Source organism: Oncorhynchus tshawytscha, linkage group LG16 (assembly GCF_018296145.1).
Source record: "Oncorhynchus tshawytscha isolate Ot180627B linkage group LG16, Otsh_v2.0, whole genome shotgun sequence".
NCBI classification, from domain to species: Eukaryota; Metazoa; Chordata; class Actinopteri; order Salmoniformes; family Salmonidae; genus Oncorhynchus; species Oncorhynchus tshawytscha.
The window spans coordinates 61,464,514-61,488,003 of NC_056444.1; the positions used below are offsets into that span (position 1 = coordinate 61,464,514).

General features: G+C 43.1%; 1 protein-coding gene across 4 annotated transcripts in view; it reads right to left on the minus strand.

Moving 5' to 3' along the window:
* The window catches only part of ube4b (ubiquitination factor E4B, UFD2 homolog (S. cerevisiae)), a 45,982-nt gene that overhangs the window by 4,583 nt on the left and 17,909 nt on the right, over positions 1-23,490 (minus strand). For all 4 annotated transcript variants that reach the window (XM_024375670.2, XM_024375674.2, XM_024375671.2 and 1 more), the window contains 18 exons: positions 21,468-21,609; positions 19,752-19,852; positions 17,549-17,663; positions 17,215-17,298; positions 16,495-16,551; positions 15,598-15,714; positions 10,105-10,203; positions 9,900-10,013; positions 9,429-9,627; positions 7,833-7,971; positions 6,362-6,461; positions 5,901-6,028; positions 5,322-5,420; positions 2,253-2,488; positions 1,855-1,981; positions 1,514-1,658; positions 1,276-1,410; positions 371-562 (listed from right to left, as the gene is read on the minus strand). In XM_024375670.2, coding sequence (XP_024231438.1) covers positions 371-562; positions 1,276-1,410; positions 1,514-1,658; positions 1,855-1,981; positions 2,253-2,488; positions 5,322-5,420; positions 5,901-6,028; positions 6,362-6,461; positions 7,833-7,971; positions 9,429-9,627; positions 9,900-10,013; positions 10,105-10,203; positions 15,598-15,714; positions 16,495-16,551; positions 17,215-17,298; positions 17,549-17,663; positions 19,752-19,852; positions 21,468-21,609 — 2,329 coding nt within the window. The remainder of the gene's footprint in view (positions 1-370; positions 563-1,275; positions 1,411-1,513; positions 1,659-1,854; positions 1,982-2,252; positions 2,489-5,321; positions 5,421-5,900; positions 6,029-6,361; positions 6,462-7,832; positions 7,972-9,428; positions 9,628-9,899; positions 10,014-10,104; positions 10,204-15,597; positions 15,715-16,494; positions 16,552-17,214; positions 17,299-17,548; positions 17,664-19,751; positions 19,853-21,467; positions 21,610-23,490) is intronic.

Below are 23,490 nucleotides of genomic sequence, written 5' to 3' on the forward strand. Positions count from 1 at the left end.
TTGTTCCCTCTCTCCACCACCCTCCCATCTCTACCCTCCCTCCCCCTCCCCACTCCACCACCCTCCCCACTTCACCACCCTCCCCACTTCACCACCCTCCCCACTTCACCACCCTCCCCACTTCACCACCCTCCCCACTTCACCACCCTCCCCACTTCACCACCCTCCCCACTCTGGGTTCAATTACTTCATCTTTTCAAATACTTTGACGGTTTGCTTGAGCCTGCCTGGAGTGCCAGATGGGTGAGGTTAGCAGTGTGGGGACTTTTCTATTGGTTTATTAAACAAGGCAAGCACAGACAAAGTGTTTGAATCAATTTCCCAATTTCCCAAAAGTTTGAAAGCCGGGTGTGCTACTACTACAGTTTACCTGGTCATCGGCGATGGCCTTGGCAAAGCGGGCACAGTCAAGTTGCAGGTAAATGTCAGTAAGCTGGTCCAGGAGCTTTTTGGGCTCAAAACCATACTTCTCTGGGTTCTCCACCTTCAGGTCCCGGCACTTCGGCCCGCAAAGCTGCTGGAGGTTAAAGTTCAGCATGGCTGCCAGACGAGGCCCCAACTCCTGGAATGCACAGAGCAGCGAGTTAGGTCACCAGGAAAAATATTGTCTGCATCCATGAATAGGAGTTGTTTATGGTTACTGTTGAAGTAGGCTTTATACATTAATATGTATCACTTTGCCATCCCTCCCATGCTGCTGCACAGTAATGTTCTATTGTTGGCAGAAAAGGGAATGATGACCACCACTAACTAAATAAAACACTTTGATTTTGTTTTTGTGAGGCTTACTTTTCCCACCATGGCACTCTTGAAGAAAATGGATGAAGGCAGATACCAAGCACAAACGAGTTGGTTTGTTTTCATGTTTTTAAATATTTATCTCAAAATATTTTTTTAAATGAAGGCTTTTTAAAATTAAGAATCTTTTTCAAATCAACAAGTGCCTTGATGTAAAAATAAGCACACAATACATTTTTCAGTTTACGAAGTGGTTACCATCCTTCCCATTTTTCTGCCAGTCATAGACTACCCTTTTCAAAGAGCACCTCCACAGCCTTCGTTTTTAACCCATTTGATCACACCAGAAAAAAAAAAAATATTGTCAATGTTTTATTTGGCTGCTGTGTGGGGGCTGTTGACAACCAGTAAAAGTCATTCTAACCGCATATTTGTTGAATACAACATTTGCAAACTATGTTTTTGCGCCCATTTTTCCTTTATAGACTGGAAAGTATGAGTAAAATATGTTTGATCCCTGGTCAGAATGGTACTTACGGGCCGGAGGAAGGGCTTCTGGACCTGCTTGGTAAGGATATGGAACATGTCAACAGTCTCTGTGGCCAGTGCCAGGTAGGAGCGCGACACCCGCTCGTCCTGGGTCAGCTGGGACTGGCGGCTCTGCTGCTGCTCCTGAGGGAGAAAGAGTCGTTAGGAATTATAAAGGCGCTTTGTAACACGTTAAAATGCGCTTCGTAATGCGTTCATGTTTTCCACCTGGTAATTCCGTACTGACCCTGGGAAGCAGATCCCACTGCTCCTTGTTCTTCATCTCCTCCTGGACCTCATGGATGCGCTTTAGGGACTCCAGGCTCTCATCCAGCAGGAAGGTGGTGTCGTTGATCAACATGTTGATGTAGCGCACAAACTGCTTGCCAGAGCTAAGGGGAATAAACAGATTGATTCACTAACTAGGAGGCCTTCGGAAGCCAGTCGAAGTCACACAAACTGAGTCTGAGTACATTTTACATGTAGCATTCAGCATGACTGGACAGTGGGCAACTTTTTAGACCACGCTATCACCACAGTATTTATTAGCTGACGATACCTATTAAGTTGTGATTCTAGCCCACTTACTTGAACTCCTCCAAGAATGTGCCGTGGTGGCCCATGTTCTGCCAGAGGCTCTTGAAGATGGTGCTGATGTGGTAGCGGATGGTGAACTTATCGTAGAACTCGCTGGTGGCACCGGTGTGCTCCACATCTGTGGAAAGGAAGGCACACAAGAGTCAGTTGCATGTGAGAATCAGTGCACTTGACTCCACTCTAACAGCTTTTGCACACTACTGAGTGGAGCCAAGTTGAGCCGTACTGTGATGGTGTGTTACACACCCACTATAGTTGATGGAACCATTCTGGAAAGAAGAAAATATCCAAGCCAGCACAATTCAAAGTTTGTGTCCATGCAAAAGTGTTAAAATTGTGCAATGTGTCTAGTTCTGCCCGTCCCGAAATGCTGCACCAAGTAGTCACACCTGTGTAGAACTTCATGAGGGCCGGGACCAACTGTTTGACGGACAGGGGGTGGTTCTCCATCATCTCGGAAAAGCGCTGGGTGCGCAGCTGCACCGCCGGGTTGGTGACAAAAAGCACTTCCACCAGCTTGGCGATCAGGTAGGGGTTCCGGATGTAGTTCTGACTGCAGATGAACACCACCAGAAAAGTGACAATGTCCTGGACGCAGGGCTCATACAGGACCTGAGGGGAATACCTGGCGGAGGATAGAAAGGGGAGGGCAAACCGTCAGTCAAGAGCCATTTTCACAGAAGATACCTTTTCAAAAAATACATGTAATTTTATATTACCCCCATTCAAACAGCCCCACTTAGAAATGTCATTGTTTTTTAAAGAAAAGCACATTGTGTCCATTAAAATAACACCAAATTGATCATACAGACATTGTTAGTGTTGTAAATGACTATTGTAGCTGGAAACGGCAGATTTTTTATGGAATATCTACATAGGCGTACAGAGGCCCATTATCAGCAACCATCACTCCGGTGTTCCAATGGCACGTTGTGTTAGCTAATCCAAGTCAATAATTTTAAAAAGGCTAATTGATCATTAGAAGCTCTTCTGCAATTAGGTTAGCACAGCTGAAGAAGGTTGTGCAGATTTAAAGAAGCAAAACAACTGGACTTCTTTAGACTAGTTGAGTATCTGGAGCATCAGCATCTGTGGGTTCGATTACAGGCTCAAAATGGCCAGAAACAAAGAAGTTTCTTCTGAAACTCGTCAGTCTATTCTTGTTCTGAGAAATGAAGGTTATTCAATGCGAGAAATTGCCAAGAAACTGAAGATCTCATACAACGCTGTGTACTACTCCCTTCAGAGAACAGCGCAAACAGGCTCTAACCAGGGAGGCCCCAGTGCACAACTGAGCAAGAGGACAAGTATATTAGTGTGTCTAGTTTGAGAAACAGACGCCTCACAAGTCCTCAACTGGCAGCTTCATTAAATAGTACCCGCAAAACACCAGTTTCAACGTCAACAGTGAAGAGGCAATTCGGGGATGCTGGCCTTCTAGGCAGAGTTGCAAAGAAAGAGCCATATCTCAGACTGGCCAATAAAAATAAAAGATTAAGATGGGCAAAAGAACACACATACTGAACAAAAATAAAAAGCAACATGTAAAGTGTTGGTCCCATGTTTCATGAGCTGAAATAAAAGATCCCAGAAATTGTCCATAAGAACAAAATGCTTATTTCTCTCAAATTTAGTGCACAAATTTGTTTACATCCCTGTTAGTGAGCATTTCTCTTTTGCCAATAAAATCCATCCACCTGACAGGTGTAGCATATTAATAAGCTGATTAAACAGCATGATCATTACACAGATGCACCTTCTGCTTTGGACAATAAAAGGCCACTTTAAAACGTGAAGCTGTCACAACACCATGCTATAGATGTCTCAAATTGATGGAGCGTGCAATTGGAATGCTAACTGCAGGAATGTCCACCAGAGCTTTTGCCAGAGAATTTAATGTTGAACGTTAGAGAATTTTGGCAGTGAGTCCAACCGGCCTCACAACCGCAGTCCATATGTCACCACGCCAACCCAGGAGTTCCACATCGGACTTCACCTGCAGGATGGTCAGAAATTAGCCACCCAGACAGCTAATGAAACTGGGTTTGCACAACTGAAGAATTTCTGCACAAACTGTCAGAAACCATCTCAGGGAAGCTCATCTGCGTGCTCGTCATCCTCACCAGGGTCTTGACCTGACTGCAGTTTGGCATAGTAACCGACTTCAGTGGACAAATGTTCAACTTTGATGGCCACTGGCATGCTGGAGATGTGTGCTCTTCACGTATGAATCTCGGTCTCAAATGTACCAGGCAGATGGCAGACATTGTATATTGCGTCGTGTGGGCGATCTGTTTGCTTATGTCAACATTGTGAGCATGGTGGCGGTGGGTTTATGTTATGGGCATGCATAAGCTACGGACAATAAACACAATTGCATTTTATCAATGGCAATTTGAATGCAGAGAGATACCGTGATGAAATTCATCCGCTGCCCTCACCTCACGTTTCAGCATGATGATACACGGCCCCATGTCGCAAGGATTTGTACACAATTTCTGTAAGCTGAAAATGTCAGTTCTTCGATGGCCTGCATACTCACCAGACATGTCACCCATTGAGTATGTTTGGGATGCTCTGGATCGATGTGTACAACAGCATGTTCCAGTTCCTGCCAATATCCAGCAACTTTGCACAGCCATTGAAGAGTGGGACAACATTCCACAGGCCACAATCAACAGCATGATCAACTCTATGCGAAGGAGATATGAGGCAAATGGTGGCCACGCCAGATACTAGCAGGTTTTCTGATCCACACCCTTAACTTTTCTGAAAAGGTATCTGTGACCAACAGAAGCATATCTGTATTCCCAGTCATGTGAAATCCATAGACTAGGGCCTAATGAATTTATTTAAACTATATGAACTGTGAAATTCTTGAATATTACATTTATATTTTTGTTCAGTGTACAATTTTTCAGCAGGCATACCCCCTTTTATACATATTGTGTAACCAGCCATTTGGGAGGGGTGTTGTTAAAACCAATTAATCTTTCCTTGATTCCTCTCGCTACCTCTGCTCGCCACCTCCTCAAAACGCATTGGTGGAGAAGGTCAGAGGGAAGGGACCTTGGATCCCCTCCTGTATTGCGGTTTAAGAAAAAGGGTAGGAGAGCGTACGCAAGAATCAAGGGAGAGCGTAATTGAGAAACTCAGAGGAAGCTTGTCCAGGGATGAAGAGGATGGTCCTCCTCATGTATTTATTAATAAAGGAAAGAAAATGGAGAGAGCCAGGAGTTTCTCCAGGTCGGGTCACATGGTCAGGAAATCCTCTTGGCCCTACTCTTGCCACATCCCTTTGAAGTTAACATTTTAAGAAACAATTCTCCAAGAAATGTATAAAACATGGAACTAATCACTTGCTTTAGGTAAAACAGGGTAAATGGACACCAACAATCCCACTCTTGAGTATTTGTCTGGCCTTATACTATGCAATTACAATCGATCTGTCAACTTACTGCACAACGAAAAGCAGGAACTCGGCCACATCTTCAATGTAAAACTCCGGCAGAGCAGCAAAGCTTTTGGGAATCTCCGGATTCAGCGGTAGACTCATGCTGCAACAAAGGAAGGAATATGAGTTTTTGATCCACTTTATGCATGTCAAACAATACAAACAATAACAAAGATAAATCTAATAAACATTTAAATATAATTATCAGTTTAGTAAAAAAGTTGCACCCCTCAGTTTAAAGGGATTGTGCGAGATCTTGTCAACAAAGCCCTTTTTCTACTTACCCATGGATAACATTTTAATGTCTGCGTGCAGTATTAAGGCAGTTGCTAACTAGAGCTAGCGTAATTGGTAACTAGCTTTAAGACAATGACTGGTTCGCAAAACTACCTTCAACTTCCTTCAAACTGCATGCAGAGACGAACATGGTATCGATGAATTCATCTGACTGGTTAGGTAGAAAAAGAGCATAATTGCTCAAATCTCACACCATCCCTTTAATTATGACAGATATGACGTAAAGTAGGCTATGAACTCATATTTCAGCATTAAAACAGTTCCTGGTTGTGTCAGAGTGTCTTACTGTGGGTAGGCGGGATCCACCATGCGTAGAATGAGCTGAATGACCATACTGTAGAACTGCAGACATCTGCGTAAAAGGTTCTCATCCAGAAGCCCTGCGTCGGCACAGGCTTTGGAGCGCACCAGTTTCTGTCAAGGCCAAAGATCAAAGATAGAAAATGTTCTGGTGAATATTGTCGTTAACTCATGACACGAGTTGAAATGATTTATTTTCTTGTTCGCAAGACTAATTTCAGTTTTTAAAAGAATCTAAGATATTAACCAAAACGGATGATTCGGAAAACAAACTATGACGACACGGGATTGGAATAGGAAATCGAGTTTACACACTTAAAATTTACCAAAACATTATCACGTATGACAAGCAGAACACAAGCAGATGAGAGAGTGGATTAAGTCCTATCAGCCTGAAAACGGTGGGGGGAGATTTAAAAAATAATTAAGAAAAATGTCTTAGCGAACTTTGAGCTGGGTTTTGCATCTCTTTAGCATCTCTCGGTGTCGGCTGGCCAGCGGAGAGTCCTTCCACTGGCTCTCACTGTTCTTCAGCTCCTCCACGGTCCTGCCATGCCAAACAAAACAGGGTCGCATTCATTAGTATTCAAAACATCTTGCAACGGATAACAAAAACAAGCAACTTCAGCTTGTCGCTCCCCGTTTAAGTCAATGTTCTTAACGTTGAGCGCCTAGTGAATACAATCCAGCCTTCATATACTCACTAATACACTACATACACACCTTAACACAATGAAATAATTTCCGCTCATAGGCCAATAATGTATCAAATGATCACCAGTGAAACGTAACAATGAGCTCCTCACTAATGTATGAACACATTTACATTTTGATATTTCACTGGTTGGAGACCACCACATTACATTTATTACAAGTACTAAAAAAAACAAAGCCAATATCTTATATCTTTTTGGAACTCGGGAGCCAAATCTCTCTGAAAACTCCTTTCTTGAGATGGACATCTATATTCTATGGTCCCATGTAGAGTTGTCATTGGGTCTGAAAATTGGAGTCCGGTCTTACCCAAGCCTGGTGAGCTGAAGCCCCAAGCCCAGGTCTGATCCAACATCACAGAAATGTAATGAGCCCAAACCCCCACCAAAAATGCAGTTTCTCTCAAAAACAGCATATTGATTTAAAATGGTGTTGAGAACAATGTGGTGGAGGTGGGCAGCAGTGGATTGAGGAGACGAGGAAACGGCCCTCGACTTAAAAATGCGATGAGAAAACTCACCTTAGCCTTAGTTATGATCAACTGAATAACTTAAATATTGGAATAGGTTATAGGCTAATGCAAATGAAGGTATGTATCAAATGGTTTCTTACTGGAACTCCAAAAGTCATATCCAACCATTATAATACATTTAAAGCAATAGCCGTGTGTGGCCAACTTGGTATTTCTGCACCGTTTTGATTGGGTCAGCACCATCAAGCTGCTTTGAGGCAAGTGTGGGGACTCATCGTGATCAGCACTGATCAGATCATTTTGCTAGAATGTTATGTAGGTTAAGGGGATTTTACTCTTCAATTCCATAGTAGCCTATACTCCTGGCCAAAAGCCTGATAATCAATGTGACTGAATCTCCTTCTGAATATATGGTTAATTGATCTCTGGCTGGGAAAATAAGTGGAGGTGGTAGCTCATCTATTCTTCTACTCATCTGTCACTGATCATAAACATTTAGCATGTAATAACGTAGCTTAAATCAGGTGTATCATTTTGCTATAGGCAACTCCAAAAGCTTGCAGAGGTTGTGAAATATGAACATGAGCCTCACATGCTTTTAAGAATATAGATTGCTATTAAGTAACGGCGGGCCCTGTCGGGCTGAAAATGACAACTAGTCCCAGGTTGTTTGAGTGGCTGTGGCCACTTGTCCTCGTGTGTGTGTGTGTGTGTGTGTGTGTGTGTGTACACCTGTTGAGCTCGCGGATGGCTCTCAGTCTGCGGATGTAGCGTCGGCAGCCCGGTAGGATGGACAGGTGGTGGGTGTGCAGTGTCAGAAAGAAACACTCTGTGGGGAACTTGGGCTCAGAGAACTTGGAGGGGTCGTTGTCTGTCAACAAAAACAATTAGGAAACTTTCAGGTAGGTGAATGGCACATCCAGTTTGTCAATTTGGCAGGTAATCCTAATAATAACTAGATGGTAATTTTGTAATTTTCCATTAAATAACGGTGACCTCCTTCAGATCTTTAAAACTATTTTTGTGGTAGTTGATGTTTGAAACATTTTACTTTAGCGAAATATAGTCAACTTTAAATATATACAAATATCTGGTTTGATTACTTTGATAAACTACTCAATCACATACAACCAGACTCAGACTACTACACTTTTACTCAAAGAATCAGAAAAGATTTGGCTATAATTTTGGGGGAGAAATATGATGGTGAATCTAGTGGAAGAAGTTTAAAAGTTTGTTAGTGTTGAAAAATGTATGCTGGTGTAGTAGAGGGAGTGACTTTTATAAATAGTTGATCATAGCCTTCAGTAGAAGTAGTAACTAATTAGTTGCAATGTAGTTTTTAGCAGCAGTATGGTTAAGCACGTTACCAGCTCCACAATTCGCTATGAGCGCATACGGAAGAGTAAGGCTAAATGTAACACGGGACAATTGTAGGGTTACAGTTGTGGTAAAATGACACCCTACCTCAAAAACGCCATCCCCTCTGCAACCTTTTCCCCACTGCTACACATTTTTCCAGAGGAAACACTGCTCTACATGCAGTTTGAAGGAAGTTTAAGGTAGCTTCACAGGTACACTAGCTTTTCTCATAGACTTGCATTGGTGGTAATGCTAGTTAGAAACTTACTACAAACTGCATGCAGAGACATAAAAATGGTATCCATGAGTTGATCTGACTAGGTAAGCAGAAAAAGGGCTTGATTGGCAAAATCTCGCACTATCCCTTTAAAAAGTGTCTCACAGCTAAACACATTTTTTTTGAGTGGCGGCAATGATTTAGCAGCGGCGAGGCAACACTGAATATGTAGAAATCACTCCGCCATTGCCTGGTTGCTAAAAGTAAACAAAATTGTAACTTGAGGAAGCATAGAAACAGTGCACATAGAACAGATCTACCGCTTATCAGGCTTGCTTTCAATGTGAATAATAGATTGACAACTAACATTTCTATGTGAATATGGTCAGGACGCACACAAAGCAACTTTAAAAATGCACTATGGAAGTTTAGTTGATAATTGCAACTAAACTACACAAATTCTTACGTTTTTCAAATACTTTAACTGCATATGATTGAGCTTGTCTGGCACAAAAGAATCAATGGAAGTCCCAAAAGTGCAAACCCCATCCTCATGACACTCCAGGTTAAACATTTGAAAGAAAACAAATACCACATTAACCTAGGTGTGATCAACATAATACATTACTCATTATAGTCGTTGTTAACACTATGACGTCGATGGTGGTGTCCTTATAGATAAAGGGCAGAGAAATTGTTCCATTTGAATGCATAGAGGCTCTGTTATATTATCTACGGTGTCCACTCACACATCTCGGCCAGCCAGGTCTTAAGCTCTTCCATGGTGGCCTTGAGCCGGGTCTCCTCGGGGCTGACATGCAGGCGGCAGTGGGGGTGGAAGATATAATAGGGGTCCACCGTCTCCAGCTTGATCTTCATGCTCAGCTGCTGCAGCACCGACAGGAAGTTGATCATGAAGCCATCTGTGGACACCAGCTTGTCGTCCGTCTGTGAAAGGATGAGGGGAGAAAGAGAAGAGAAAAGGGAAGAGAAAAGCTCAATTTATTTTTTTGTTATTTAAGGAGTGGGGCAGTCCCACTTTTCCAGATAGTCTTTCACCGTTCTAACAGGAAAGGTAGGGAGAGGGGAGATTGTGTGCTAGAATAGCATTGGGTCTATTCAGACTTTGGGGCCAGACATTCTAGCTTGAAATGGTTGCATTACAAACCCTCAATTCAGACATTTCCTAGATTAATGAATATAGGATAAAATCACATTACCTGCATCTGGGCTTTCTTCACATTGCGGTTGACCAGAGCTGCCATGTAGTTGAGAGCTACCTCTCTTGTCTCTCCATTCAGTAGGATGTTGTGGAGGATTTTAAACATTTCACCCTGACAAAAAAAAATAATTGTCATGACAAATTGAGGGAAGTATACTTGGGCAAATGACAAGCCATGATAGACCCAGTGGGGCAGGACTTACCCGGGCTGACTCCAGGTAGTGCTGCAGGGATTGACTGACCACGCGAGTGTTCTCTGTGGTGATCGCAGGGCCTGAGAAGTACTTGTCACCAACTTTGGACTGAGGGGGAAAGACCAAACAAATGAAGTAATTTCTTTGCTGGTTAAAGTAATCTAATGCCAACATAATTCTGGATGCAATGTGATAGACTTGTCAAAGCTAAGCACTGAAGTCATATTTTAGTTCTGTGAGCTTTTGATGTATCATTTTGTAAGGTAAACTACAGCAATACACTAGGTGACACCAGAAAAACATTTTAACATTCAGCAAAATTTGCAAAATCAAAAAATTCCCAGGGACAAGCTATGCTGCTGGGCTATATTCCTCTTGCTTTTCAGCCCGTAAGGGCACATTGCATTGATTCACACAAGTTACAGTGCCTTGCGAAAGTATTCGGCCCCCTTGAACTTTGCGACCTTTTGCCACATTTCAGGCTTCAAACATAAAGATATAAAACTGTATTTTTTTGTGAAGAATCAACAACAAGTGGGACACAATCATGAAGTGGAACGACATTTATTGGATATTTCAAACTCTTAAGAAATCAAAAACTGAAAAATTGGGCGTGCAAAATTATTCAGCCCCCTTAAGTTAATACTTTGCAGCGCCACCTGCGATTACAGCTGTAATTCGCTTGGGGTATGTCTCTATCAGTTTTGCACATCGAGAGACTGAAATTTTTTCCCATTCCTCCTTGCAAAACAGCTCGAGCTCAGTGAGGTTGGATGGAGAGCATTTGTGAACAGCAGTTTCCAGTTCTTTCCACAGATTCTCGATTGGATTCAGGTCTGGACTTTGACTTGGCCATTCTAACACCTGGATATGTTTATTTTTGAACCATTCCATTGTAGATTTTGCTTTATGTTTTGGATCATTGTCTTGTTGTAAGACAAATCTCCGTCCCAGTCTCAGGTTTTTTGCAGACTCCATCAGGTGTTCTTCCAGAATGGTCCTGTATTTGGCTCCATCCATCCTCCCATCAATTTTAACCATCTTCCCTGTCCCTGCTGAAGAAAAGCAGGCCCAAACCATGATGCTGCCACCACCATGTTTGACAGTGGGGATGGTGTGTTCAGGGTGATGAGCTGTGTTGCTTTTACGCCAAACATAACGTTTTGCATTGTTGCCAAAAAGTTCAATTTTGGTTTCATCTGACCAGAGCACCTTCTTCCACATGTTTGGTGTGTCTCCCAGGTGGCTTGTGGCAAACTTTAAACAACACTTTTTATGGATATCTTTAAGAAATGGCTTTCTTCTTGCCACTCTTCCATAAAGGCCAGATTTGTGCAATATATTTGATTTGTGCAGACTGATTGTTGTCCTATGGACAGAGTCTCCCACCTCAGCTGTAGATCTCTGCAGTTCATCCAGAGTGATCATGGGCCTCTTGGCTGCATCTCTGATCAGTCTTCTCCTTGTATGAGCTGAAAGTTTAGAGGGACGGCCAGGTCTTGGTAGATTTGCAGTGGTCTGATACTCCTTCCATTTCAATATTATCGCTTGCACAGTGCTCCTTGGGATGTTTAAAGCTTGGGAAATCTTTAAACTTCTTCACAACAGTATCTCGGACCTGCCTGGTGTGTTCCTTGTTCTTCATGATGCTCTCTGCGCTTTTAACGGACCTCTGAGACTATCACAGTGCAGGTGCATTTATACGGAGACTTGATTACACACAGGTGGATTGTATTTATCATCATTAGTCATTTAGGTCAACATTGGATCATTCAGAGATCCTCACTGAACTTCTGGAGAGAGTTTGCTGCACTGAAAGTAAAGGGGCTGAATAATTTTGCACGCCCAATTTTTCAGTTTTTGATTTGTTAAAAAAGTTTTAAATATCCAATAAATGTCGTTCCACTTCATGATTATGTCCCACTTGTTGTTGATTCTTCACAAAAAAATACAGTTTTATATCTTTATGTTTGAAGCCTGAAATGTGGCAAAAGGTCGCAAAGTTCAAGGGGGCAGAATACTTTCGCAAGGCACTGTATATTACTCACCACCAAGGTGGTTTGTTCTAGGATCAGCTCCCCTCCCACAATCTAACCTTAAAGACCATACATTTTGTGAGTTAACATATATTGATATACAGCGCATTTGGAAAGTATTCAGAGCCCTTGACTTATTCCACATTCTGTTACGTTAGATGAATTGTTTTCCTCATCAATCTACACACAATACTCCATAATGACAAAGCAAAAACAGGTTTTTAGAAATCTTGGCAAATTGATTAAAACAGAAATACCCTATTTATATAAGTATTCAGACCCTTTGCTATGAGACTCGAAATTCAGCTCAGGTGTATCTTTTTTCCATTGATCATCCTTGAGATGTTTCTACAACTTGATTGGAGTCCACCTGTGGTAAATTCAACTGATTAGATATGATTTGGAAAGGCACACTCCTGTCTGTATAAGGTCCCATAGCTGACAGTGCATGTCAGACCAAAAACCAAGCCATGAGATAGAAGGAATTGTCGGTAGAGCTCCGAGACTGGATTGAGTCGAGGCACAGATTTGGGGAATGATACCTAAACATTTCAGCATTGAAGGTCCCCAAGAACACAGTTGCCTCCATCATTCTTAAATGGAAGAAGTTTGGAACCACCAAGACCCTTCCTAAAGCAGGCCGCCCGGCCATACTTAGCAATCGGGGGAGAATGGCCTTGGACAGGGAGGTGACCAAGAACCTGATGGACACTGACAGAGCTCTATAGTTCATCTGTGGAGATGGGAGAACCTTGCAGAAGGGCAACCATATCTGCAGCACACCACCAATCAGGCCTTTATGGTAGAGTTTCCAGACAGAAGACACTCCTCAGTAAAAGGCACATGAAAGACCCCTTGGAGTTTCCTTCAGGTGCCTTTTGGCACTCTCGGACCATGAGAAACAAGATTCTCTGGTCTGATGAAACCAAGATTGAACTCTTTGGCCTGAATGCCAAGCATCACATCTGGAGGACACCTGGCACCATCCCTACGGTGACGCAATGGTGGTGGAGCATCTTCTGGGGATGTTTTTCAGCAGCAGGGAATGGGAGACAAGTCAGGTTTGAGGGAAAAATGAACAGAGCAAAGTACAGAGACGTCCTTGATGAAAACCTGTTCTAGAGCACTCAGGAACTCAGACTGGGAACGAAGGATCACCTTCCAACCGGACAACGACCCTAAGCACACAGCCAAGACAATGCAGCAGTGTCTTCGGGACAAGTCTCCGAACATCCTTGAGTGACCCAGCCAGAGCCCGGACTTGAACCCGATCGAATATCTCTGGAGAGACCTCAAAATAGCAGTGCAGCACCGCTCCCCATCCAACCTGACAGAGCTTAAGAGGATCTGCAAAAAGGAATGGGAGAAACTGCCCAAATGCAGGTGTGCCAAGCCTGTAGTGTCATACCCAAGAAGACTCAATGCTGTAATTTCTGCCAAAGGTGCTTCAACAAAGTACTGATTAAAGGTTCTGATTAGTTACTTAAATGTGCAAACATGTCGAAAAGCCAAGTTTTTTTTGTCATTATGTGGTATTGTATGTAGATTGATGAGAAAAAAACAAATGAATCTGTTTTAGGATAAGGCTCTAACATACTAAAATGTGGAAAAAGTCAAGGGGTCTGAATACTTTCCAAACGCACTGTATAGCCACTGATTCTTAAAAAAATATAACTAAGAAATGCGTCATGAACTGCAATGTCGTACCCTATCAGACCCTCAAAAAAAAGCTTGTTTTCCCTTTTTCGATCTCGTCTCATCGCTGCAACTCCCCAATGGGCTCAGGAAAGGCAACGGTGGAGTCCTGCGTCCTCCGAAACATGACCCACCTAACCTCACTCCTTAATACCCATCAGCTTAACCCGGAAGCCAGCCGCACCAATGTGTCGGAGGAAACACCGTTCAACTGGCGACCGGGGTCAGCCTGCAGACACACGGCCCACCACAAGGAGTCGCTTGGGCGCGTTGAGCCAAGTAAAGCCTCCCCCAGTCAAACCCTACCCATACGACGCTGGGCCAATTGTGCGCCGTCCTACGTGACTCCCTGCCGGTTTGCGGAACAGCCCGGGAATGAACCCGGGTCTGTAGTAACGCCTTTAGCACTGCGATGTAGTGATGTAGACCGCTGCACACTCGGGAGGCCCAAACAAGCTTATTTTAATCCATTGTTTGTAAACAATGTAATTGTAAACAAACACTGTATAGCTTCAAAAACTCATTTTGATCTCATGGATGGTTAGTTCCTGCATCCATAGCTCTGTATGAATTTGAGAGTGGTACATTCTCCAGAACCATCAAGTGAATGGCGCCGGTTGGAATGGAGGCCGTTTTACAGGCTCCCGATTGTGCCATGTTGTGTAATTTCTTTAACTGATCTAAACTTTTATAGTCAAAGGTTAATGAAATACAAATGGTATAGAGGGAAATAGTCCTATAATAACTACAACCTAAATCTTCTTACCTGGGAATATTGAAGACTCATGTTAAAAGGAACCACCAGCTTTCATATGTTCTCATGTTCTGAGCAAGGAACTGAAACGTTAGCTTTCTTACATGGCACATATTGCACTTTTACTTTCTTCTTCAACACTTTGCTTTTGCATTATTTAAACCAAATTGAACATGTTTCATTATCTACTTGAGGCTAAATTGATTTTATTGATGTAATATAGTAAGTTAAAATAAGTGTTAATTCAGTATTGTTGTAATTGTCATTATTACAAATACATTTTTTTATTTTTTATTTTATTTTATATCGTCCGATTAAATCGGTATCGGCTTTTTTGGGCCTCCAATAATCGGTTTCGGCGTTGAAAAATCATAATCGGTCGAACTCTAGTCCAAACACACCAAGACAGTCGTGAAGAGGGCACGACAAAGCCTATTCCCCCTCAGGAGACTAAAAAGATTTGGCATAGGTCCCCAGATCCTCAAAAAGTTCTACAGCTGCACCATCGAGAGCATCTTGACTGGCTGCATCATCGCTTGGTATGGCAACTGCTCGGCATACGACCGCAAGGTGCTACAGAGGGGAGTACGTACGGCCCAGACCAAGCGATAGTATACCAGGTATACCAGGCAGTGTCAGCAGAAGGCCCTAAAAAAAATTGTCACAGACTCCAGCCATCCAAGTCATAGACTGTTCTCTCTGCTACCGCACGGCAAGATGTACCGGAGCACCAAGTCTGGGAACAAAAGGCACCTAAACAGCTTCTGCACCCATAAATTCTGAACAGTTAGAGTTAATGGCTACCCGGACAATTTACATTTACCCCCTTTATTATTTATTTATTCATCTTAAACTGTTTTGCAGTGACTCCCTTGCAAACTCAGACTCTACCAACACACACTACACTGATACACCCCCCTCACACTGTTTGAATTCCTGATTGCATTAGTATGGAAAATGCTAAACTGACCCAGCATCAGTGTCCAGGGGTAATTTCACCCTATTCCTATTACTCACGTCATCCTCTGCAAAGACCGACAGGCTGAAGAAGGCTCCCAGGAAGGAGAGTCTCTGGACTTCTCGGCCAGTCCCCGGGCTCAGAGACTTAGGACACCACAGGGGCAAAGACGTCATCTGGACACACACACACACTTTAGTTTAGACAGGCACATACATGAGGTGAGCATTAAATTACTAAGCCATACCTGCTTAAAGAAGTCACCAGTACCACTGGGACCTGGTGAAAAGTAGTGCACTTTAAAGGGTATAGTGTCCAATTAGGAAGCATCCTTGTTGTCTTCCCATTCCTCGAAAATGTGAGCTAGACAAACCTGTCATAAATAAAATAACCAAGCCAAATTCTTCCCTGCTTCTGTAAAGTGAGCCGGCTGAGTCTAGAGCAGAACGCTTCACATAAGACAGTGGATGCGCCCCAAATGGTACCCTGTTCAGTGCACTACTTTTGACCGAAGCCCTATGGGACCTAGTCAAAAATGGTACACAATATAGGGAATAGGGTGCCTTTTGAGACTTATCCAGTGCTAGAAAAATAACTACTTCTTTCTATGGTGCCAATGGAAACAATGTTTTTCATCTACAGTCTGTAGTTGGTCTAATCAGGGAAAGGCTTGTGAAAGTGTTTTGATGTATTTGTATTTATTATGGGTCCCCATTAGCTGCTGCCAAGGCAACAGCTACTCTTCCTGAGGTACCAACATAAAGGCAGTTAAGTGTTTTAACATTACATTCACAACAGATTTCACAACATATTAAGTGTGCTCAAGTTAACAGTGGTATCAGTTTAAAAGGAGAATAACAAATCAACACCGTGCACTGGAGGGGATTGTTCACAACCTCAGTAATAGAGCAGGAAAGACACAGGAAAGATGGCTCCATCTCTTCCAGCACACTCACCAAATTGCACATGGGGTGAGTCTTCACAAACTTGATTTCACATAGCTCAGCTAATGCCTGTAGAAAACAAAACACGCCGTAAGTGAACGTTAAATGAACAGCCATCAGAAATAGCCTAATAACATTGACCATAGGCTTCGGTCCCCTGGTGTATAAGAAAACAAACACCCAAAGTCATCTTATGACAGGCGTGACAAGACAAGTTAAAAATGTCCAATCATGTTACCCAGCCTTTAGTTGGAGTAGCTGTAGCCATAGAAAAATATAATTCCCAGAACAGGTAAAGCCCCTCAGACCAAAGCAAATTTGTCTGGAACACACGAGTACCCTCAATATGGCCACCGGTCCACCAAATCACAGAAACATTGATTTTAATGGGAAATACCCATTCTAGTAAATCTATATCTATGGTTGGAGCCTAAAGGTTAGCTGAAGGTTGATAGGCTCATCACGCTAGCAGAGATTCAGCCTCAAGTCAATCCATTATACATTTGACATCTCGAACTGCCCCCCTATAAGTTAGACAGGCTCAGTCACTGGCTGCGAGGCAGCATCTAAAAGACCACATTAAGACTATGTCCCAAATGGCACCCTACTCCCTAGAAATTGCCCTAGGGATCCTGGTCAAAAGTAGTGCACTACGTAGGGAATTAGGTGTCATTTGGGACACACACTAAGCCTGCACCGCAAGCACACATTACTTCTCCGTTGCCACCTTACCATCAGGGGGAATTTGAAGTTGTCACTGTCGAAGGAACATTCTTTCACAGCCAGACCCAGCCCTTGAAGGATTGGAACAAAGATCTGAAATACAGCCAACAAGTGAGCAATTTTGAGGATGGCGTTAGTCGATACAGCTGAAACTTGACATGAAATGTACAGGACAACTTATTACAATAACTTTTGTTCCCATTTCATATAGAGGTTATTTTTAACTGTTTGAGCAAATTTTCTAATGTTTTAGAATTTAACATTTCATTGTCAGAATAATAAAACCATTGGTGTATTTCTGTTTCTGTCTGTGAGTCAGTCTGCCTGTCTGGGTCTACCCCACCTGTCTGAAGACCTCCTCCTCCTGGTAGGTAATGCGGGCCAGCTCCTGGATAAAGCCATACGGCAGGTTACGGCACAGCATGTAAGGTACCAGCAGGGACTGCTGCAGAGGACCCCTGAGTGGAGGAGGATGGATTTTACTCACAACACAGAATATATCTGGACTGTGTCACCTGGCTATTCTATTTTGAAAGAAAATTGTGTATTTTGAGGGAACACACTTGTATTTTGGCAATATTATTGCATTCTGCAGTGGTAGAGGATGCATACTAACAGGTACAGAGAACAGTGAGCCGAAACGTCAAGAGTGCAAACAGGAGTGCATTCGGAAAGTATTCAGGCCCCTCAACTTTTTCCACGTTGTTACGTGACAGCTTTATTCAAAAATTGATTCAATTGTAGTCCCGTCTCAATTTACACACAATACGCATAATGACAAAGCAAAAACGGGTTTTGACATTTTTGCAAATGTATTAAACATTTATTTACATCCAGACCCTTCACTCAGTACTTTGTTGAACCACCTTTGGCAGCGATTACAGCCTCCAGCCATCTTGGGTATGACGCCACAAGCTTGGCACACATGTATTTGTGGTGTTTCTCATCTTCTTCTCTGCAGATCCTCTCAAACTCTGGCAGGTTGGTTGGGGAGCGTCACTGCACAGCTATTTTCAGGTTTCTCCAGAGATGATTGATGGGGTTCAAGTCCAGGCTCTGGCTGGGCCACTCAAGGATATTGAGACTTGTCCCGAAGCCACTCCTGCATTGACTTGGCTGTGTGCTTAGGGTCGTTGTCCTGTTGGATGGTGAACCTTCGCCCCATTCCTGAGGTCCTGAGCAGGTTTCCATCAAGGGTCTCTGTACTTTGCTCCGTTCATCTTTCCCTCGATCCTGACTAGTCTCCCATTCCCTGCCACTGAAAAACATGCCCATAACATGATGCTGCCACCACCATGCTTCACCGTAGGGATGGTGGCAGGTTTCCTCCAGATGTGACGCTTGGCATTCAGGCTCCAACTTGAATCTTGTTTCTCATGGTCAGTCCTTTAGATGCCTTTTGGCGAACTCCAAGTGAGCTGTCATGTGCCTTTTACTGAGGAGTGTCTTCGGTCTGGAAACTCTACCATAAAGGCCTGATTGATGGAGTGCTGCAGATATGGTTGCCCTTCTGCAAGGTTCTCCCATCACCACAGAGGAACTCTGGAGCTCTGTCAGAGTGACCATCGAGTTTGGCCAGAGGGCCAGCTCTAGGAAGAGGCCTTCAATGCTGCAGAAATGTTTTGGTACCCTTCCCCAGGGCTGTGCCTCGACACAATCCTGTCTCGGAGCTCTACGGACAACTACATTATTTTTGCAAAATCATACAAAAATAAATAATGTCTTAAAATCGGTTTTCATTACGTCATTATAAGGTCTTGTTTGTAGATTGATAAAAATAAGATATATATTTTATCAATTTTAGAATAAGGCTGTAACATAAAATGTGGAAAAAGGCAAGGGGTCTGAATACTTTCCGAACACACTAATGGTGTACCAGATGCTAGAGTGTGGGTAGCAAAGGTGTGAATGATTGGGAAAAATAAAAAGGACATGAACTTCAGGAGAAATAGATGAGTTGCTATGGTGATAGGGTTGCTATGGTGATAGATTAGTAGCTCCTGCTAGGGGTGCCGAGAACGCAACAAAAAAAAAGAACAAAAACACGTACACCAGTCTTTCCCCTAGTTTAAAGCAAGGTGAAAGCAAGATTCAGGCTTTCTGGCATCACAATTGTCAATTGACATGTTCATTACTGCTTTCTTTCATGTGTCCATGGGTGAATATTTGGGCTTAAAAAATAAATAAAAATAACCACTTAATTGTTATGAATTTAAATAATAAATACTAAAAATGTAGGCATGGGGCAACAGTACTAAACATCTAGACCAGGGGCACTAAATTCTTACCCAACAAGGTCTGGTGGCTGCTGGTTCTGTTCTACCTGAATTAATTGCACACACCTGGTGTCCCAGGTCTAAAATCAGTCCCCGATTAGAGGGGAACAATGAAAAAAACAAAGTAGTAGAACTGGATTCAACGTCTAGAGTTGAGTTTAAGGGATCTAGACACTCCTATCCAATGGTAGGGAAACACTGATGTACACAGATTAATACTGTATTAGGACCACAGTATTGTGAGAGGCGACAGGAAGATGTCAGGCAGACCTGGGCTGCGTGAGGGCACCCTGAAGGACAAGAACGGCGTGGGAAATACACTGTGAGCGTATGTTGCTGAGGAGCTGGCTGACACTGGGGTGGCTGCAAATCTGAGAAGACAGAGGGAGAAGAACAGGTTAAGCGTGGTGACTAGAGCTGCAAAGGGAGGGTATATTACTGGAAACATTCAAAGTTTACTAGTAAACTACCAGAATTTTGGTATTGTTAAAGGATTTTATGTAATCTATGAAAATACATCTAGTGGCCCTTTTGGGAGCTTATGATTATCACAGGTGTCTAATTATCTCCGGCCCTCTGTGGCCTTAACACATGTAAAATAATTAAATAAGACCATTTAAAAAAACTGAAAATAAAATTAAACTTGTAAACCATGATCATAGATGTAAACCATCAACTTAGTGAATAACATTGGTGTTTAATGTGAGAGTTTTTCCTCCACATTTATTTTACTATGTCAATATATATTTGTTGTCAATGTCTTGGCATCAAGCTGTTTGGGCATACCTACTCATTCCAGGGTGTTATTTTTACAATTTTCTACATTGTAGAATAATAGTGAAGACATCAAAACAACACATATGGAATCATGTAGGAACCAAAAGAAGTGTCAAAATTATATTTTTATTAGATTCTTCAAAGTAAACACCCTTTGCATTGACAGTTTTGCACACGCTTGGCGAATGCCAAGATTCTCAACCCGCTTCATGAGGTAGTCACCTGGAATGCATTTCAATTAACAGGTGTGCCTTGTTTAAAGTTAAATTTATGTAAAGATACACAAATTAACAGCCATGAAAAGATCATGAAAGTGAGAAATTGTAGTGGAAACACCTTTAAGCACAAATAGTGATATAATAACCATCATATTGAAATCACATAATGATATGGTGTGTGTGGTACTCCCACTATGCAGTTTATTAGGCTACAGATGAAAATAGGAACTTCACAGGGTGATGAAAGTGCACTGTGATGAGCTTGATGCACCTTTTCAATAAATAGAGTCTTATTCTGGTGACATGATGAACAATGCTTGACAGCCGTTTGACAAGAAAACTATTTTTGCTCTTAACCATAATAATCTCATCAAGTAAACTAGCCTACCCGCACTATCTGTGAGCGGTTAGCTAGAGCACACGTGCCAAGACCAGAGTAGGCACATTTGGTATTTTAGGCAAAAGTTTGTTACAAAACTATCGGAGTTGAAAATGTGATAGAACACATGGAACTTCAGATTTGTATTCGGTATGTGAAAACTTAAGCGACAAAAGGTATCACAGATACTTATCCACAACAAATCAGTTTGGTGAAAAAAACATTATCTTTACTCAGATTTTTGAATATTCTAATGAAAATCTGTCGCCAATTGGATGGAGACTTAGCTATTGTGAGCGGTATTTTGGTCGGGCTTTTTGAATTCAATAAGGTCTTTTGTTCAAGTTTGTCTACTATAAATAACAAAAATGTGATCACAAAAAAGTGTTGCGAATAGCAAATTTGACTTTGCCTCCTCCCAGAGCATTTGTTACAACCAGAGGCCACACTAAGCATAGCTGAAAGGTAAGTATTGTTTGGGGACACTGTGTTACAATGGTGTTTCTGAATAAAGTTTTGGCTGCCCTTTTAAAGGACAAAGATTCCAAATGAGTAGATACGGGTCAAACCTCCGGTGGGCCGTCATGTTTCTTAACAGCATTTCCAGTTTACCTTGGGCGCCTTCTTTTCCTCCATGCCCACACTGTCAAAGCGCTCGATGAGGTAGTTGAGCATCTCTGTCTCCTTGCACGCTTCGATGGTGAACCGGTCGCCGCAGGATTCCCAGGCCATTCCCCCTCCGGACACACCGAGACTACACAGAGAGATGGATGGGGGAAAAAAATGGGAGAGAAAGTCAAAATGTAACAGGACGACAGGAGAGCAGAACCAGGGCGCCTTAAGAAAGAAGCCCTGTGGACAAATGTGGTAAATAAGCGACCATTTCAGTTCCCCTGAAATAAATTGTAAAACGTTAGCGAGAGTATAGCAAGGCAGCGTTTCGGCATTGACAAACAATTGAGTCTGAACTCTAAGATTTTACAAAATTCTTCCAATAATCTCACTCAATAGCAGTTTGAAGCGGGGCCGTGTTCATTAGGGAAGGCAAACCTTTTTGCCACATTTTGCCAAGGAAAAAATATATAGTTTGTTTCTTATTGGACAACTCCAGCTAGTGCCTTGCTCCCACTCTCTTAGTTTGTCACATTTTTGCAATTGATGCCTGATGAACACAACCCAGGTAACGGATTCTCCAGAGATCCCACCCAAGGGTTCACTGGGGTCTAAGTTAATGCATTGTTAGTGGTCTGTTTTCGAAGACAGACCAGTGGGTAACCAGTGAGCAGATTCACAACCTCAGTCCGCAGGAATATTGTGGATAAGTCTTCTGCCCAAAGCTACTCAACAAAGATTTTTAGTGGAGACTGAAAGTGCAAGTTTTCAACCAATCTAACAGATTGTTTATCCGGGCTGCAGCAAGCAGCATTTGCAGCAACAGAAACCATCTGAAGACACAATTAAACCAGTTGTCGTCTTTGGATTTTACCTGAAGATTGTTTGCAGAAAAGTGAAACAATGCCTTCAACACGCACTTGCAAGGGTTATTTACCTGGTGTCGACAGTCTAAACTCCTTCACTTTGGGTCCTTTCCTCATATTACAAATTTAGCTAGCGAAATTCTTAGCTGTTCCCAAGAAAGCTAAGGTAACTGAGCTAAACGACTACCGCCCCGTAGCACTCACATCCGTCATCATGAAGTGCTTTGAGAGACTAGTCAAGGACCATATCACCTCCACCCTACCTGACACCCTTGACCCACTCCAATTTGCTTACCGCCCAAATAGGTCCACAGACGATGCAATCTCAACCACACTGCACACTGCCCTAACCCATCTGGACAAGAGGAATACCTATGTGAGAATGCTGTTCATCGACTACAGCTCCGCATTCAACACCATAGTACCCTCCAAGCTCGTCATCAAGCTCGAGACCCTGGGTCTCGACCCCGCCCTGTGCAACTGGGTACTGGACTTCCTGACGGGCCGCCCCCAGGTGGTGAGGGTAGGCAACAACATCTCCTCCCCGCTGATCCTCAACACTGGGGCCCCACAGGGTGCGTTCTGAGCCCTCTCCTGTACTCCCTGTTCACCCACGACTGCGTGGCCACGCACGCCTCCAACTCAATCATCAAGTTTGCACACAACAGTGGTAGGCTTGATTACCAACAACGACGAGACGGCCTACAGGGAGGAGGTGAGGGCCCTCGGAGTGTGGTGTCAGGAAAATAACCTCACACTCAACGTCAACAAAACTAAGGAGATGATTGTGGACTTCAGGAAACAGCAGAGGGAACACCCCCATCCACATCGATGGAACAGTAGTGGAGAGGGTAGCAAGTTTTAAGTTCCTCGGCATACACATCACAGACAAACTGAATTGGTCCACTCACACAGACAGCATCGTGAGGAAGGCGCAGCAGCGCCTCTTCAACCTCAGGAGGCTGAAGAAATTCGGCTTGTCACCAAAAGCACTCACAAACTTCTACAGATGCACAATCGAGAGCATCCTGGCGGGCTGTATCACCGCCTGGTATGGCAACTGCACCGCCCTCAACCGTAAGGCTCTCCAGAGGGTAGTGAGGTCTGCACAACGCATCACCGGGGGCAAACTACCTGCCCTCCAGGACACCTACACC